Raw genomic sequence first — 15,711 nt, 5'->3', positions numbered from 1 at the left:
TGGGTTGGCATTATTATATCAGATGAAGGCAGCGGAGAATCAGAATTGTTGTATCTAAGCAAGGAAATGGACAGACATGGAATCTGCAATGAGTTTGTCATCAAACTTGACACTAAAAAAATCGAAAAGTTTCAAAATACCATTCATAAGTCGACATCTAAAGTTATCATAATTTGTGGTAAATTTTCTGTTGTTCTTCTCATGTTCTTAAATCTAGACATCGTCCACCAGGACAAAACTCTGATCTTCAGTGAGTCTTGGTTTACCAACTTCATAGTGATGGGTTTCTACTCTAAAGTCACTAATTGTAGTTTGATTTTTGTACCATTTTACAGACCCATCCCGGGCCTGGTGACATTTCTGACTGACATAAACCTGACTAATCGTCCAAGTGATCCTCTACTGGAAGACATCTATTACTTTTATGGTAATTGCACTTTTCCAAACATTTCTAAGCTGCGTATATTACAACTATTTGTAAAGTTTTCTCTTAAAAACTGCACCAGAAAAGAACATCATGTTGAACTTCAAATGTTCTTTTCAAATCACTCGTCGTACTTCTCTGTCTACACTGCGGTTCATATCCTGGCTCATGCTATTCACGACATGAATGTCTATCTGAAAATGAACTTTACAGGATCCAGAGGAATCAGCCTGATGGTAATGTATAACAACTAACGGAAAATAATAAGTGCTAATCATCCTCACCATCATTATCATCATCACCATTACCATCATCATCATCATCATCATCATCATCACCATCATTGTTACATGTATTGTTAACCCCTTCATTCACATCACTGTGCATTTACTGTGCAGGCAGGAGTAACTTCAGTTGTGCACACAGGATCAATGTAATGTAATGGACATTTTCCTCACTTTTTTCACGTACAAAAAAAAGCTGAAATTTAAAATAATGTAACAAATACTATCAAACCCCCATTTCCATATATTTTCTGAAAGAAGACACCTGACACATTGTCAAATGGGCACTTTATATAGTTTTGAGTAAAAGTATAATTTCATATAAAATACATAAAAGTTCAAATTTGTGATTAAAATTCCCAGGCTCCCTCTGCGACCACGTGTCCCGCTACTATAAACTACTGCTTGATAAAAGACCATCTTTGTCCAAAACATTGCCCATACTAGAGAACTGTGTGCTGTTCTTCTTTGCACTTAAAGAGGCTCTATCACCAGATTTTGCAACCCCTATCTGCTATTGCTGCAGATCGGCGCTGCAATGTAGATTACAGTAACGTTTTTATTTTTAAAAAACGAGCATTTTTGGCCAAGTTAGGACCATTTTTGTATTTATGCAAATGAGGCTTGCAAAAGTACAACTGGGCGTGTTGAAAAGTAAAAGTACAACTGGGCGTGTATTATGTGCGTACATCGGGGCGTGTTTACTACTTTTACTAGCTGGGCGTTGTGTATAGAAGTATCATCCACTTCTCTTCAGAACGCCCAGCTTCTGGCAGTGCAGATCTGTGACGTCACTCACAGGTCCTGCATCGTGTCGGCCACATCGGCACCAGAGGCTACAGCTGATTCTGCAGCAGCATCAGCGTTTGCAGGTAAGTAGCTACATCGATTTACCTGCAAACGCCGATGCTGCTGCAGAATCATCTGTAGCCTCTGGTGCCGATGTGTCCTCGCTCGTCTGACACGATGCAGGACCTGGGGAAGTGACGTCACAGCGTGATCTCTCGAGAACACGGCTGTGTCTGCACTGCCAGAAGCTGGGCGTTCTGAAGAGAAGTGGATGATACTTCTCGTCAGAAAGCCCAGCTAGTAAAAGTAGTAAACACGCCCCGATGTACGCACATAATACACGCCCAGTTGGACTTTTACTTTTCAACACGCCCAGTTGTACTTTTGCAAGCCTCATTTGCATAAATACAAAAATGGTCATAACTTGGCCAAAAATGCTCGTTTTTTAAAAATAAAAACGTTACTGTAATCTACATTGCAGCGCCGATCTGCTGCAATAGCAGATAGGGGTTGCAAAATCTGGTGACAGAGCCTCTTTAACTGTGATTAAATGTCTGACCCAAGAGCAGAACCATAGAACACCTCCTAAAAATAAAAGTCCCAGATGTGCAGAGTTCTTACATGACACTTATGCCCATATCTACATATCATCACAAAATCACCAGAATTGAAGAGACAAAAAATCTGGTTTTAAGCTGGAAATATAAAATAAGAGCAATTAATGATGAGTAAATTGATTCTACACAAATCCAATTCGGTCAGAATTTTTCAAAAGTTTTGGATTTAACAGAATCCGAAATGTTTGGGGTACGCAGCACACAAATCACGGCAAAATCAATTGTATCAAACACTTGTGCTCCATATTAAACAACAAGAATACGATTATTGTAATTATATATACAGGTGATGTTTTGACTTACTGGGGAAGACAAGCTATATATCAGGATCCAGGGAGAAATACTCTGCCCGCCGACTATTGGCATTAATTGCTATCCGGTACACGTGTCCGACAGGCAACTAATTGGACAATTTGTATCTATGTTGTCTCGTAACAGAAATGAGCAGAGGCTGCTTAGCCGCATAAAGATGACAAGTAGATCTCCTAACGGACGGAATAAGCACAATGATAACTAGGCCTAACATTGTGACCATTTATGGTATAGGTAAGTGATGATTGGCTCGCTGGCAGGCTAAATTCCCAGGAAGCTTATCCCGTGCTGCATATTATTTAATTCTCATGTTGCGCCATAACAGCGTCAGGACGTCGCAGTGTGGTTACGCCACATACTGGGGCAGAGACTATCCTATAAAGTGGCAGGGTTCCTCACAAGCTGTTTAGTGTTTGGATGGAAGAGATGGAATCTGGGCTGCGTTACACAGAGAGAAAGAGAGATAAGTCCTGTGTAGAGCTGCTAGAGTAGAAGCTGTGGAAAGCTGCTGGAGAAGCAACAGCGCTGTTGTTTGGCCTGAGTCTGGGATCCTGGAATGTGTCTGACAGTTGTGTGAGCAGTGATGGGTATGGATTAGAGCTGTCCCACATGTGCAGCAAACCAGAAAGCCAGAAGAAAGCTAGTTGCGGCCTACTAGGTCTTAAATTTCGGGCCAACCCCTTTATCAGAGATGAATGCCCTTGGTTCTATCTGCAACAGCAAACAAGTAAGCCAGCCAACAATCATCTGTCTGCCTGAAATATGTCTAAGACTGGGCCATCCATGCTGAGACTAAGTGAACTGTATCTTTTTTCTGTTGTGGCCAGTTGTGAAGTTTTGCGTTTGCAACTAATCTCGTGCTTCCCACCATCTTTACTGTGACACACCTTCTCTAGGGGACGTGCATCACCTAGGCCCACCTTACACAGGGACAAAAGAGAGAGAAGGTGTCTTAGAGATGGGCAGAAGAGAAATAGATGTCTTAAAGGGAACCTGTCACCAGCATTTCACCTATTAAACCAGCAATACCTGGTGGTAGAGGGTGAAAAATCATTTCTATATAACCTATAATTGTCTGCTTAGTCGGCTCTGTAGCTTTAGTATTCAGCTTTTTAGTGTTCCCACACCGTATGCTAATGAGAATAAAAGAGTCAGATCTTCGTTTGAAAAGAGTCAAATCTTCCTTTGAAAAGAGTCAAATCTTCATTCTTCAAGTTTTTCCGAGTTTACCCCGCCTCCTTACTTTTGATTGACAGCTCCACGCCTTTCCCCAGCACACAAAATCCCGCGCTTGTGCATTGATGTTCTCTTCTGGTGTGTGTGCACAAAGGGACACCGGATTATTACGATAAAAGGCGCAAAATTTATGCATACCGTTATTTACAGATGGAGGAGGAGTTCAGGAGAGGGGGTAACGGCAATTAACTTTTTATAGCAGCGGCCAGTGAGGGATAAGTAAAGTTCAATAGGTGAAATGCTGGTGACAGGTTCCCTTTAAAGAAAACACTGGAAGCCCGTGAAGAGATGAGAGGCTGTTTGAAGAAACACATTTTGGGTGTGGTCTCATTATACAAGAAGAGACCTGTAGAGGGAGATATCCCATTTTAGTTGAAGGTTCAACTGGATGAACATATTTGTAATGATGAGAGACTGTGCTGTGTTTTGTGTTTGGGTGGAAGAGGCAGAATCTGGGCTACGTTACACAGATAGATAGAAAGAGAGAGAGAGAGAGAGCTGCCGTGGAGAGCTGCTGGAGCTGTGAAAAGTTGTTGGAGAAGCAACGTTACTGTCATTGGGCCTGGGTCTGGGATCCTGGATTGAGTTGTGGGTGAAGGCAGAATTTTCCCTGTGATTGTGTCCAAGAGTCGTGTGAGCAGTGGTGGGTATGGATAGCAGGTTTCCCACCTATGCAGCAAGCCAGTTGCTGCCTATTAGACCTTACCAACCCTTTTATAAGAGACAAATGCCCTTCGCTCTGTCCACAACAGCAAGCGAACAATCATCTGCCCAACTGAATCGTGTTTAAGACTGGGTCTCTCTCAAACTGAGACAAAGTGAACTTTGTAATTTTCCTGCTGTGGCCAATTGTGACGAGAACACTGGCATAGTAAAGTTTGAACTTGCATCTAGCCTGTTGCTTCATACCCTCTCTGCCTCAACACAATAGCATGTGTTCACCACCTAGGCCCACCTTACACAGTTCGAAACATGCGGAATGTATCCAGAAACCTGTAAAGAAGTGTGAGACTGAGTGAAGCAACACATTTTGTGTGTGGCCTCAGTAGACAAGAAGAGACCTGTAGAGGGAGATAGCCCTGTTTAGTTGAAGGTTCATCTGGTTAAGCATACTTGTATTTATAGGAGACTGTGCCAGTTATGTGTTGTAACCGCTAAGCTTACTATGCCTCACAGAGAGTCAGTAACCATATGCTTGTGTGCCACTGTAAATTCACTGTATTAAATGATATATATAATTGTGCTCCCACAATATAGAAAAATTTGGAAATTCACTGAAGTGACAATTGAGTAAAATATACCTTTTATTATAGTAACTCGCTAAAAACAGGGGTAACACACCACTGTGAAAAAAGCCCCACCGTGTATATTAAAAAATGTATTAAACAGTAAACACTGAATCATTTAGATACGTATATCTCAGTGTTTATAACGATATTCACCGGAATCAGCATTTAACCTGGGCACAACAATAGTACGAGCCCCAAGAACACACCAGGATCCGTGATCAACACCGGAATCTCCTAGCGCTGGGTCCACCACAATGCTACTGTCCCCAATGCAACAATCCCATATACAAAAACGACCCTACGCGTTTCAAATACTCATCCTCAGGGGTCTGTATCTTGGTCACTCTGGCCTAATTACCAGCGATAAAATATTCAACAGCAGATATTCTGCTGCGCATCACGGAAGGATGCTCGCATCGATGTCAGCGGCATACTTCATTTCGGGCACTGAGTTGCTATAAGCACCAAACTCCACCCCTCGTACTTGGCGGCGCTGTACGAACTAACCAATCACAGCGCCCCCTGAATTCGTGACACCTGTCCATGTGACTCCCGGCCATCAGCTGACAACCAAGAATCATCATCGACCGCATCTGAACGAAAACGCAGGCGCAGTGGAAGCCACGGACGCATCGCCCATGCTGCCAAGAAAAAGCAAGGTAAGAGCAGAACGATATAGAATATGGAGTATATCTTGCGGGACAGTTACCCACCGCAAGTGGACTACCTCAAAACAACTCTTTTATTGTAAACACATATTGGATAGATGAATGCGGTGTCCCTCACATTACGAAATTTGGTTTAAAAACCTGTTGTACATGACCTAGCCAATTGGCCATATCAATCAGAGTGCACTATGCAGAACACCCACCCACCCGTTAAAGCAACCAAATATTAGCCCGGCTGCTTAAAGATGGATGATATTGCATGTTAAATAAAGCACGTGTAATTAGTCTGCTCGTTTAGACCCACTGGTTGTGTACATGCCAGTCTGTGGATCCATTGGGCTTCCTTGCGTAGAATTAGGTTGTCCCAATCGCCTCCTCTTTTTGGAGGTCTAATAAGTTCAATTGCTTGAAACTTTAAACATTCTGCACGACCCTGGTGTTTAGCATGTACGTGTTTCGAAACACGTACATGCTATACACCAGGGTCGTGCAGAATGTTTAAAGTTTCAAGCAATTGAACTTATTAGACCTCCAAAAAGAGGAGGCGATTGGGACAACCTAATTCTACGCAAGGAAGCCCAATGGATCCACAGACTGGCATGTACACAACCAGCGGGTCTAAACAAGCAGACTAATTACACGTGCTTTATTTAACATGCAATATCATCCATCTTTAAGCAGCCGGGCTAATATTTGGTTGCTTTAACGGGTGGGTGGGTGTTCTGCATAGTGCACTCTGATTGATATGGCCAATTGGCTAGGTCATGTACAACAGGTTTTTAATCCAAATTTCGTAATGTGAGGGACACCGCATTCATCTATCCAATATGTGTTTACAATAAAAGAGTTGTTTTGAGGTAGTCCACTTGCGGTGGGTAACTGTCCCGCAAGATATACTCCATATTCTATATCGTTCTACTCTTACCTTGCTTTTTCTTGGCAGCATGGGCGATGCGTCCGTGGCTTCCACTGCGCCTGCGTTTTCGTTCAGATGCGGTCGATGATGATTCTTGGTTGTCAGCTGACGGCCGGGAGTCACATGGACAGGTGTCACGAATTCAGGGGGCGCTGTGATTGGTTAGTTCGTACAGCGCCGCCAAGTACGAGGGGTGGAGTTTGGTGCTTATAGCAACTCAGTGCCCGAAATGAAGTATGCCGCTGACATCGACGCGAGCATCCTTCCGTGATGCGCAGCAGAATATCTGCTGTTGAATATTTTATCGCTGGTAATTAGGCCAGAGTGACCAAGATACAGACCCCTGAGGATGAGTATTTGAAACGCGTAGGGTCGTTTTTGTATATGGGATTGTTGCATAGGGGACAGTAGCATTGTGGTGGACCCAGCGCTAGGAGATTCCGGTGTTGATCACGGACCCTGGTGTGTTCTTGGGGCTCGTACTATTGTTGTGCCCAGGTTAAATGCTGATTCCGGTGAATATCGTTGTGTGCCACTGTAATAACAATTATTTTTGCTAAAAACATTCTGTTCAACATTTAATTGTTCTGAAATTGTGTTTTATTAAAGGGAACCACTCGAGAGATCCCCACGTTACAACCTGAAGGCAACTTTCTGAAAAATTTAAATTTTGTAAAACAAAATGCAATCAATTTTATATATCCACTTAAAACTAAATTTCAACAAAAAATACATACAAAATACTCTACAAAATAATAGATTGAGGTGTAGAAAGTTTTAATATACCCAAAACATTTACAGCAATAAGAGCTTGTGCCTTTAGAAATGATGAAACAGAGGCAATGCAACATTTGGCCTTCATCCGCAAATGTGATAAAAATATAAAGGCTGTCCTTTATATTTAAGTGCACACCCCAAACAGCTGCTATGCTACCACAATCTAAGTTTTTGGAGAAAGTGCACAACATGCCGTGTACAAAAATAAAACTCAGTAATTTATACGCACAACCATCTTCACACAGCTATGCATCAAAGATTATAAGCAAAATTGGACAAAAATGTAGACTTGTGACGTAAATGCTTACTCAAGCCGACCCCTTATGGAAATATAATGTACTTAGCAAGAAACTATAAAATGTCAGGAGTTCATAGATACCAAACATGTAGACATTCACAGTTGAGTGTGTTTAAGAAACGTCAAAACCACAGAACGTCAAAACTACAAGTATACACAAACTGATTTATGCTTGCAAATTAAATTGGCAATTATACATGTATATCATTTATTATCCCCGAAAACAATCTCTAGTCCCAATCCATATTCACAAATCCCTAAACTTAATCAAATGCGTCCTAAGGATAGTCCATCAATATCAGATTGATGGGGGTCTGGCTGTCGGCACCACTGCCAATCAACTGTTTGATGGGGCCGCGGCGATCTTACGTGTTTACGTGGTTCTCTCCATTTGTGCTTGCTAGCACCGTTACATTAATAGTGTCCGTGACAGGTATTGCACCAGTGTCCCATTCAAGTGAATGGGACAATGGTGCAATATCCCAGATAACCCTTTTAAGTAATACAGATTTGTAGAAATAGTTGAAAGCCATGATTATGGTCTCATTTTAACGCCTATTAAGAACCTTGACTTCCATTGTGAATGAGATACATTCCTGGCAAGCAGACGGTTAATATGAATAGCAAATGTTGTTTGATATCACGCTGCAACAAGTTATCACAGTCAAGATTAAGATGGCTACATCCGTATTATGACCTTACGGTCAGAGTTGTATGTATACGGCCTCATGGGAGGCTTTGGAGTCCTACTTCCATTTGTATAACTCCAATTTCATAATTTGCCTTTATTCTTTACTGCGGACTTCCCTCTATTGTGTTTATATGCCCTATTAAGACATATGGAAGTGGTTGTCCCAAGTCCCATTCAGATATCCTAAATTTTATTTGTTGTTTTTAAATTTTTTACTATTGCAGTTTTTGAATTTAATTGATCTTTCTCTTTTCAAGATAAAGCATTTTGTTAAAAGGATTAATTACTTGGATTACAGTGCTGACAATATTTCATTCACCGAGGAAAGACAACTCCACTCACAATTTGTGCTACAAATAATAAACTTGGTGATTGTAGATAGAGGTGTATTACCTGTGAACACCCGGAGCTATTTCACTGCAGAAGATCAGCAGTTCCATATTCACGAGGAAAACATAATATGGAAAAATGGCAGAGTGAGTGAAAGTGCTGGTCTGTGTGAACGGAGATGATTAGTTAATTGCATGCATTTATACTAAACACTATGTATAATGTATAATATATTAGTGGTGTGAGGAGGTACTGGGATTAAAGGGGGGTTCCTTATAAAAAATACAAAATAGTACCTATATGTGTCTGAATGCTCATGACATAACCCACCATAGCTCAGCAGATTTTTCATTTTCATGCCTTGCTCAGCTAGTTTTCATGCTGCGAGGGGAAAATAAAGGACTAGAAATCACATGATTCCTCTTAGACATTTACAGCTGTCTGCATGCCCCTCTATTACAAGGAACCCTTGCACAACGGGGACAAATGGAAAGCATTTGCATTGGATCCGTCACCATTGAAATGCATACGGTTTCCGTTTGTTTCAGTCAGGGCTCCGTTCATGGGTTCCCCTGACGAAAAGCTCTGACAGAACCCATGAACGGAGCCCAGATGCAGATGTGAACGAAACTTTACATAGAGATTTCAACTACAAATAGTAAATTAGTAAGTGATAAGTGTCACTGCATTTAAAGCATTTGCACACAAAGTTTTAAAGCTTGGAAAACCCCTCTAATATTTCATACCTGGTATCAGGGCATCAATCACTTCACCAAGCTCCAGCATTATCCCATTGATACATTCAGCATTGTCTTAGGGTCTTCATGGCCCGACATGGGATGTATAAACGAGCGCCAATCAACGAGACTGCTCGTTTGATACTTTGACAAGGAGCTATGTATGGGGACGAGTGCTCGTAATTGGGATTGCTCGTCCCCATACATTTCTATCATGTCAGAAGAATGTCTCACTGTTTACACAGGGAGATGTGCTGTCGACAACGATATTATTTTCTTCTGTATAAACTATACTATCAGCCAATGAACAAGCGTTTGCTCGTTCATTGGTTGATTGTTAACTCAGGGCAATGATCGGGTCTTAGTGTTCATATGATAGTTGGCCCATGTTATAGTGCCTTGAGTTTGTCAAGATTATCGCAGAACGGCCTTGTAGGCCTGATAAGGAGGCCAGCAGTCTGATATTCAGAAAAAACTGTTTAAGTACAAACCTTAGTAATATTTTATAAAGTAGGTTTCAGATGCAAAGTATACATAGGCAAAGTATACATATATGTGTCATAAGCATAGAATACTGGCAATTTATAATTAGCAAAAGTTATAATGATTATTCTCTTTATCAGATCCAATCACAATATAAGGTACAAAATGACTTTGTGAATACAACTTTTTTAGTCCACCAGGAGCCAAGCATTTAAGAAGATCCAGCAAGTTGTTAAGGTTTATAGTGAATTACAGCAGTTTACTATTCAATAATTTTTACTTTAATACTGTCTGATAAGGTTATTATATAGGTTTCCCCATGATTAAGCATGACATTTCTTGGAACCATATTTTTTTAAATGCTCCTTTGTCTTGATATTACGTTACATATTTGTTACTGTGCCCCCTGTGTGTAGATATTACTGTTACATACTTGTTATGGTGCCCCCTGTGTGTAGATATTACTGTTACATACTTGTTATGCCGCCCCCTGTGTGTAGATATTGCTTTTACATACTAGTTATGGCACCCCCTGTGTAGCTATTGCTGGTATATACTTGTTATGGCACCCCCTGTGTAGCTATTGCTGGTATATACTTGTTATGCCGCCCCCTGTGTAGCTATTGCTGGTATATACTTGTTATGGCGCCCCCTGTGTAGATATTACTGTTACATACTTGTTATGCCGCCCCCTGTGTGTAGATATTGCTTTTACATACTAGTTATGGCACCCCCTGTGTAGCTATTGCTGGTATATACTTGTTATGGCGCCCCCTGTGTAGATATTACTGTTACATACTTGTTATGCCGCCCCCTGTGTGTAGATATTGCTTTTACATACTAGTTATGGCACCCCCTGTGTAGCTATTGCTGGTATATACTTGTTATGGTGCCCCCTGTGTAGATATTACTGTTACATACTTGCTATGGCGCCCCCCGTGTGTAGATATTGCTGTTACATACTAGTTATGGTGCCCCTTGTGTGTAGATATTGCCGGTAAATAATTGTTATTGCACCCCCTGTGTAGATATCACTGTTACATAATTGTTATGGTGCCCCCTGAGTGTAGATATTGCTTTTACATACTAGTTATAGCACCCCCTGTGTGTAGATATTGCTGGTATATACTTGTTATAGCGCCCCCTGTGGAGATATTCCTGTTACATACTTATTATGGCACCCCCTGTGTGTAGATATTGCTGTTACATACTTGTTATTGTCATGGTCTGTGGGTATGTGGACCCACTGGGTTGCACCGCTGCAGCGGGGAGGCAGCTGGCCAAACAATAGAGCACCCCAGCATTACAAAGTCCCACACTATGGTACCTGGATAGTCCAGACAATGGCCGAGGCTTTGGCACGGATGGAGGTGGGTGCAGCAGGTTACGCCAGAAGTGGCAGATGACAGCAAGTGCAGCACCTTGCGCCCGACGTGGCAGATCACACAGGACGTGGACGATGGAACTGGACGTGGCAGATGACACAGGATGTAGCAAAAGACAGAAGGTGCAGTAGACATGACTCCAACATTAGTAGGCACAAGAACAAGAACACAGCATGGGATACAGGAACAGGTAACAGGGCACGGGTTACAACTGGAACGGGAAAACACTAAGGGACCATTTTCAAGACTGACATGGGATACACTAGCAATGCTCAGGCAAGGATCAGAAGGGCAGGGCCCTTCTTATAGTCCCGGACATCATTGCAGTTGATTATGATGACTGTCCACATGTGTACGCGCTGGCCCTTTAAGACCGAGCATGAGCGTGCGCGCGCACCCTACAGGACACAGCAGACCGGAGCGGAAGTGAGTGCCGGTGTCTCCTAGGAAGGAAATGTGAGCCAGCGCTCACTGATCCATGGCTGCGGGCGTGAGAAGCTGAGTAAACCTGACGGCCCGCAGCCATGGACGCTACAGTTATGGTGCTTCCTGTATGTAGATATTGCTGGAATATGCTTGTTATAGCGCTCCCTGTGTAGATATTACTGTTACATACTTGTTATGGCGCTCCATGTGTGTAGGTATTGCTGTTATATTCTTGTTATGGCGCTTCTTGTGGTTTTTTTTTTATTCCCTCTCAGATCGTCCGCCCAATGTCATAGTGCTAATGAGAAGAAGCCTCTTCTAGAGCGCTGATTCCTATTAATTGGTCTGCACAATAGCAGGAATCACTACGCCTCCCGGATGTAAGAGAATCCATACAGTCTGACTGAGCACGGTATGTGTGACCACCGGCACTGGACACATTGGGAGGACTAGTGAGAGGGAATAGGAGAACACCAAGGATCGCTATATCAAGTATATATCAGCCATATCTAGACACTTGCCTTAACTCCCATTTATTGCAGTTGCCATAAACTGTTGCACACTCTATATAGACAAAACAAGAAGGATGAGCGTGCCTCCAATATGGCCGCACCACAAAAAATAAACAGCTACAATATTAAAAAAGACATTACCGTATGTTATGTATACTTAAATCTAAGTGATGAAACTAACTTATATACATGACACATTCCCTATAAGAGATTATGTCTGTAATGAAAGATCTAGAAAGCCATGAGAATACAAAGAATTTAAGGAAATAGCAGAATTTTATTACCCAATGAAACCCCCTTTAATTATTCAGTATGCCCATTACATCTTCTAGATCCCACAGTCCCGATGTAATGAGAGATGTGCTCCTGGATATAGAAAAGCGTCTAAGATTGGACACCAAGACTGTTGCTATGACTGTGTTTCCTGCTCTGAAGGAGAAATGTCTCATATAACAGGTGAGGATATTATGTAGAAAATAATACCTGATGGGGAAAGCATTAAATGCACAATATGAGGAGTAAAGTGGGGGAAGGAAACACAGGACAGAGTGTAGTCCCTCCTGTAACCCGTGTAGGTGGCAAATCTAGGACATGTACGTCATATGTAAAAAACAATATCATACAATGTGAAATTGATTATTATTATTAACAATATTAATTACAAAAACATAAAAGAATAACAATTTACTCCTAGAACTAAAACCACTAAATAATCGCAGTGCAGCCGCTTGAATATACAACTCACATAATTGGTTAAAGGGTCTCTATCTCAGGGCTGCATAGGATAGAGGGGGAGATACGGAGCTCATGAATATATAGTAGTTCAATGATTTTTTCAGTATTTGCAAATTACCTCATTGGCGTCTCCTGACGAGTATGTATCTCTGATCTCCGCCATTGAACCGTTTGAATGCTGCAATTAATGTTGATCGAGGCACTGAATGGGAGAGTCCCTTGGATTGCTTATGCCCTGGCAACTGCCTGTGCATCGTTTGTAGACAGGCTAATGTACTGTCATATAAATAACCGAACCCCACATAAATGGCTGACAATTTGGGGAAAAGAAAGACAGTGAACATCTAAATTCTGTCCTTAGCTGAGTGGCCCTGTCCGGTCTCTTAAAGGAGCAAATTCTCCCAATTAGCTCATGGGTCGGTGTTCAACTCCCGGGACCGAACTCCAAACAGCTGTTTTGAAGGAGGTGCAGCGCCGCTTCCCCTTCATTTCTACAAACTCACTGTGAATCGTCTACACTAATGTAGCGGCGATTCACAGGTATTGCCGCCTTCTTCTCCCATAGAAGTGAATGGCAGAAGAAGGCTGCAACACCTGGGATTTGCCGCTACGTTCGAGTTGATGAATCACAGTGAGCAAGTAGAAATGAAAAAGAAGCAGTGCTGCACCCCCTTCAAAACAGCTGCTGATCGGTGGGGGTCCCAGGAGTCGGACCTCGACCCATCAGCTATTAATGGCCTAACCTGAGGATAGGCCATCAATTTTTAGGCACTGGCCAATCCCTTTAAACCCTAAAATGAACCTTAATGTATCTACTTAAATGCATTTTAGCTGATCAATGAATCGACATCTTTAGCGGGCTTCAGCAGATGGGTCAAGTGACCATACATAGTATACATCATATTGTCTTAAAAGCATATAAGCTACAGTAACTACTCGCTGTCCAGTTGCCATATTATATAGAAACAACACATGCCCAGCCATAGTCTGCTCAACAAACATCAGCCAATGCGGGAACACGTTAAGGATCAAATATCAAGACCTCTGCAAATAATACTTGGGGGACCTAAAATGATCACGCTCAGACTATACAAGAGAATATATCACTGATCAGACACAGACGCACACAGAATACAAGAACATTAAAGAGTTGTAAGAAAAGGTGCTCCAGCATTGTTATCTCATGGGTAATACTAGTAATTATTAATACAGACATGTCAGGAGAGGTGACAGATCCTCTGTAATTGTTCTGTATTCTGCCTGTGTCTGATCAGTGCTGTATTCTCTTGTATAGTATGCAGCATAATAGTACTAGCAGAACTGGTATCTGACCACTACATGTTCACTGTATTGTGGTATTATTTCTTGTATTGGTCTTTGTGGTAGATATACTGTATATGTTCACTGTATGGTGTATTATTTCTTGTATTGGTCTTTGTGGTAGATATACTGTATATGGTCACTGTATGGTGGTATTATTGCTTGTATTGGTCTTTGTGGTAGATATACTATATATGGTCGCTGTATAGCGGTATTATTGCTTGTATTGGTCTTTGTGGTAGATATACTATATATGGTCGCTGTATGGTGGTATTATTTCTTGTATTGGTCTTTGTGGTAGATATACTGTATATGGTCACTGTATGGTGGTATTATTGCTTGTATTGGTCTTGTGGTAGATATACTGTATATGGTCGCTGTATGGTGATATTATTACTTGTATTGGTCTTTGTGGTAGATATACTGCATATGGTCACTGTATAGTGATATTATTGCTTGTATTGTCTTTGTGGTAGATATACTGCATATGGTCACTGTATAGTGGTATTATTGCTTGTATTGGTCTTGTGGTAGATATACTGTATATGGTCACTGTAAGGTGATATTATTGCTTGTTTTGGTCTTTGTGGTAGATATACTGTATATGGTCACTGTATGGTGGTATTATTGTTTGTATTGGTCTTTGTGGTAGATATACTGTATATGGTCACTTTATAGCGGTATTATTGCTTGTATTGTTCTTTGTGGCAGATATACTGTATATGGTCACTTTATAGCGGTATTATTGCTTGTATTGGTCTTGTGATAGATAAACTTTATATGGTCACTGTAAGGTGATATTATTGCTTGTATTGGTCTTTGTGGCAGATATACTGTATATAGTAACTGTATAGTGGTATTATTGCTTGTATTGGTCTTTGTGGTAGATATACTGTATATGGTCACTGTGTGGTGATATTATTACTTGTATTGGTCTTTGTGGTAGATATACTGTATATGGTCACTGTATAGTGATATTATTGCTTGTATTGGTCTTGTGGTAGATATACTGTATATGGTCACTGTAAGGTGATATTATTACTTGTATTGGTCTTTGTGGTAGATATACTGCATATGGTCACTGTATAGTGATATTATTGCTTGTATTGTCTTTGTGGTAGATATACTGCATATGGTCACTGTATGGTGGTATTATTGCTTGTATTGGTCTTGTGGTAGATATACTGTATATGGTCACTGTAAGGTGATATTATTGCTTGTTTTGGTCTTTGTGGTAGATATACTGTATATGGTCACTGTATGGTGGTATTATTGTTTGTATTGGTCTTTGTGGTAGATATACTGTATATGGTCACTTTATAGCGGTATTATTGCTTGTATTGGTCTTTGTGGAAGATATACTGTATGTGGTTACTTTATAGCGGTATTATTGCTTGTATTGGTCTTGTGATAGATAAACTTTATATGGTCACTGTAAGGTGATATTATTGCTTGTATTGGTCTTTGTGGCAGATATACTGT

General features: G+C 41.1%; 1 protein-coding gene and 1 long non-coding RNA gene across 2 annotated transcripts in view; both read left to right on the top strand.

Annotated features, from left to right (window-relative positions):
* Positions 1-341: 341 nt before the first annotated feature.
* LOC142713604 (uncharacterized) lies at positions 342-8,701 on the top strand. The gene is made up of 3 exons (XR_012870151.1): positions 342-427; positions 2,553-2,660; positions 8,559-8,701. It is a non-coding gene; the product is annotated as an uncharacterized LOC142713604 (long non-coding RNA).
* Positions 8,702-11,310: 2,609 nt separating this feature from the next.
* Positions 11,311-15,711, top strand: part of LOC142665310 (vomeronasal type-2 receptor 26-like) — a 28,220-nt gene continuing 23,819 nt past the window's right edge. Inside the window, exons 1-2 of the mRNA XM_075844987.1 lie at positions 11,311-11,358; positions 12,507-12,630. Coding sequence (XP_075701102.1) covers positions 11,311-11,358; positions 12,507-12,630 — 172 coding nt within the window. The remainder of the gene's footprint in view (positions 11,359-12,506; positions 12,631-15,711) is intronic.

The sequence above is a fragment of the Rhinoderma darwinii genome, chromosome 1 (assembly GCF_050947455.1).
Source record: "Rhinoderma darwinii isolate aRhiDar2 chromosome 1, aRhiDar2.hap1, whole genome shotgun sequence".
In the NCBI taxonomy this organism is placed as follows: domain Eukaryota; kingdom Metazoa; phylum Chordata; class Amphibia; order Anura; family Rhinodermatidae; genus Rhinoderma; species Rhinoderma darwinii.
The sequence above is the reverse complement of the archived record's forward strand: the minus strand, read 5'-3'. Positions and strand labels throughout refer to the sequence as shown.